The following is a 1,805-nucleotide window of genomic DNA, read 5'->3' as shown; positions in this document are numbered from 1 at the left end:
CTATTGGATTGAGATCTGGTGACTGTGACCACCACCAGAGACACCTGGACAGGTCTCCAGTTCACCAGAGACACCTGGACAGGTCTCCAGGGACACAAAAGAGACAATCAACCATCCACACTCTGTCACACCTAGAGTCACACAGAAGAGCTCCAGAAGGTTTCAAACTGAGAACTCTGGACTCAGATCATCTGCTGCACACAGTTCTGATCACTTAATATCGATATTAATTTGCTACAATAAATTATTATTAATAATTATCATGAGAAGTCCTTAACTTTAGGATGTAGTTAGGCAATTAAATATTCATGTATGTGTAAATTTATTACCATAATTGAAGTGAGTCGCATAAATTTATGTTTTCATAAAACAAGTAGCCACCTCCCCCCCAAGACCAATTTCCTAGGGGAAACACTGGTCTCCTTTAATCACTATCATAGAGAGATAAGAAAGAGTCATAATTCAAATAATATTGTTTAAATAAACAAAAACCAGTAAGTTTTCTTTCTCAAAGTGTTCCCCTTTGATGTCACTTCCTGTTTCATTTTAGCTGAGCCAAATTCCAAAGAAAATATGCCAGTTATGTGACATAAAGGGTAAAATTGTGTAAAATGCCAAGTTTCTTCAATAAAAATATATTTTCTTTGTCTTTTTGTATTTCATGGATAAGTGTGTCACGAGCACTTTAAGATCACATTTTATTCAGAATAAACATGTAAATAACCTTTGACTTTAATCTCAGCTCTGCTGATCTTGATCTCTTTGTCTTCCTCGGGAATCGGTTGCATAGGCCTCTCACATGCGTATTTCCTTGTTTCTAAACTGAATAAATACAGAAGGAATGTTAATCTGAATGTGAAGCTCTCGCACACCTAAATCTCTTACATGTTAAGCCAAACAGCTGTACTTCAGAGGCTTTATTACTCATAAGCCTAATCGCAAAAGTGTGTTAGAAACGTGGGGATTTAAACAAGTGTTGTGTTTTATCAGACAAATCTAAACTTTTTTTTTTCGTCTTTCAGGACCGGTCCAGAATGTACGACAGTCTGAACATGCACTCTTTGGAGAGCTCTCTGATCGACATCATGCGAGTGGAGCAGGATCCGATGAAAGGTAAGATGGTCTTCGTCTGCGGGGTCAGAGGGAGGTGATCCTACTCAGGGAGGTGACCAACACGAAGCACAGTGACTGCAAGGACCTGCTCCCTGAGCCACGTTGTTTTTCTCACACAAGCTTATTTTCTCCCTGCTGAGTACTTAATGCTCGCGCCACCGGCTGCACATTTACCTGGCCTTAAAGCTATGATCCTGGTGCTACTTAACGTGCACGGCACACAGATCTGGGTAAATGGAGAACAAGCACAAGAGGAAGTGAGACGTTATTCCTTAGGATGAGTTATTTAATAAAGCTAAGATAACTCAACTATCTCAGTTATCTTTAGAATGATGAATTAGATATACAGTACGCTGTAATTAGTCTTGAGCTTCTTTTTGAATAATTTCTTACGGCTTGGCAGTGGCARGCAGAGAATATGACACTATCCTGGCCTCCTGCGCTCAGCTGCTGAACATCAGAGGAGCAGTGTCAAATGACTGCATCGCTGTGATCCTCCTCTCCTTCTGTCCGCAGCCTGCAGCTCGTTTACAGCCTCCTAAACCTTAAACACTCTCACTTCACAAAAAACCCAGGTAAAAACTGCACTGCTTCATGGTTTGGGTTGTGCATCTTCTTCCCTGGGTGGTTTTCTTTTTTCTTCCTGCCTGAACAGAGGGAGAAGACATGGGTCAGTGTGCACAGCAGGGGGG

The 1,805-nt window shown here is 41.1% G+C and overlaps 1 protein-coding gene across 1 annotated transcript in view; it reads left to right on the top strand.

The window, feature by feature from the left end:
* The window catches only part of cpeb2 (cytoplasmic polyadenylation element binding protein 2), a gene marked incomplete at its 3' end in the record, with an annotated part of 48,769 nt that overhangs the window by 19,092 nt on the left and 27,872 nt on the right, over positions 1-1,805 (top strand). Inside the window, 1 exon segment of the mRNA XM_014020546.1 lies at positions 1,023-1,113. Within this exon segment, the coding sequence (XP_013876000.1) occupies positions 1,023-1,113 (91 nt within the window).

Source organism: Austrofundulus limnaeus, unplaced genomic scaffold, assembly GCF_001266775.1.
Source record: "Austrofundulus limnaeus strain Quisiro unplaced genomic scaffold, Austrofundulus_limnaeus-1.0 Scaffold256, whole genome shotgun sequence".
In the NCBI taxonomy this organism is placed as follows: domain Eukaryota; kingdom Metazoa; phylum Chordata; class Actinopteri; order Cyprinodontiformes; family Rivulidae; genus Austrofundulus; species Austrofundulus limnaeus.
This window is presented reverse-complemented; position numbering and strand designations above follow the sequence as displayed.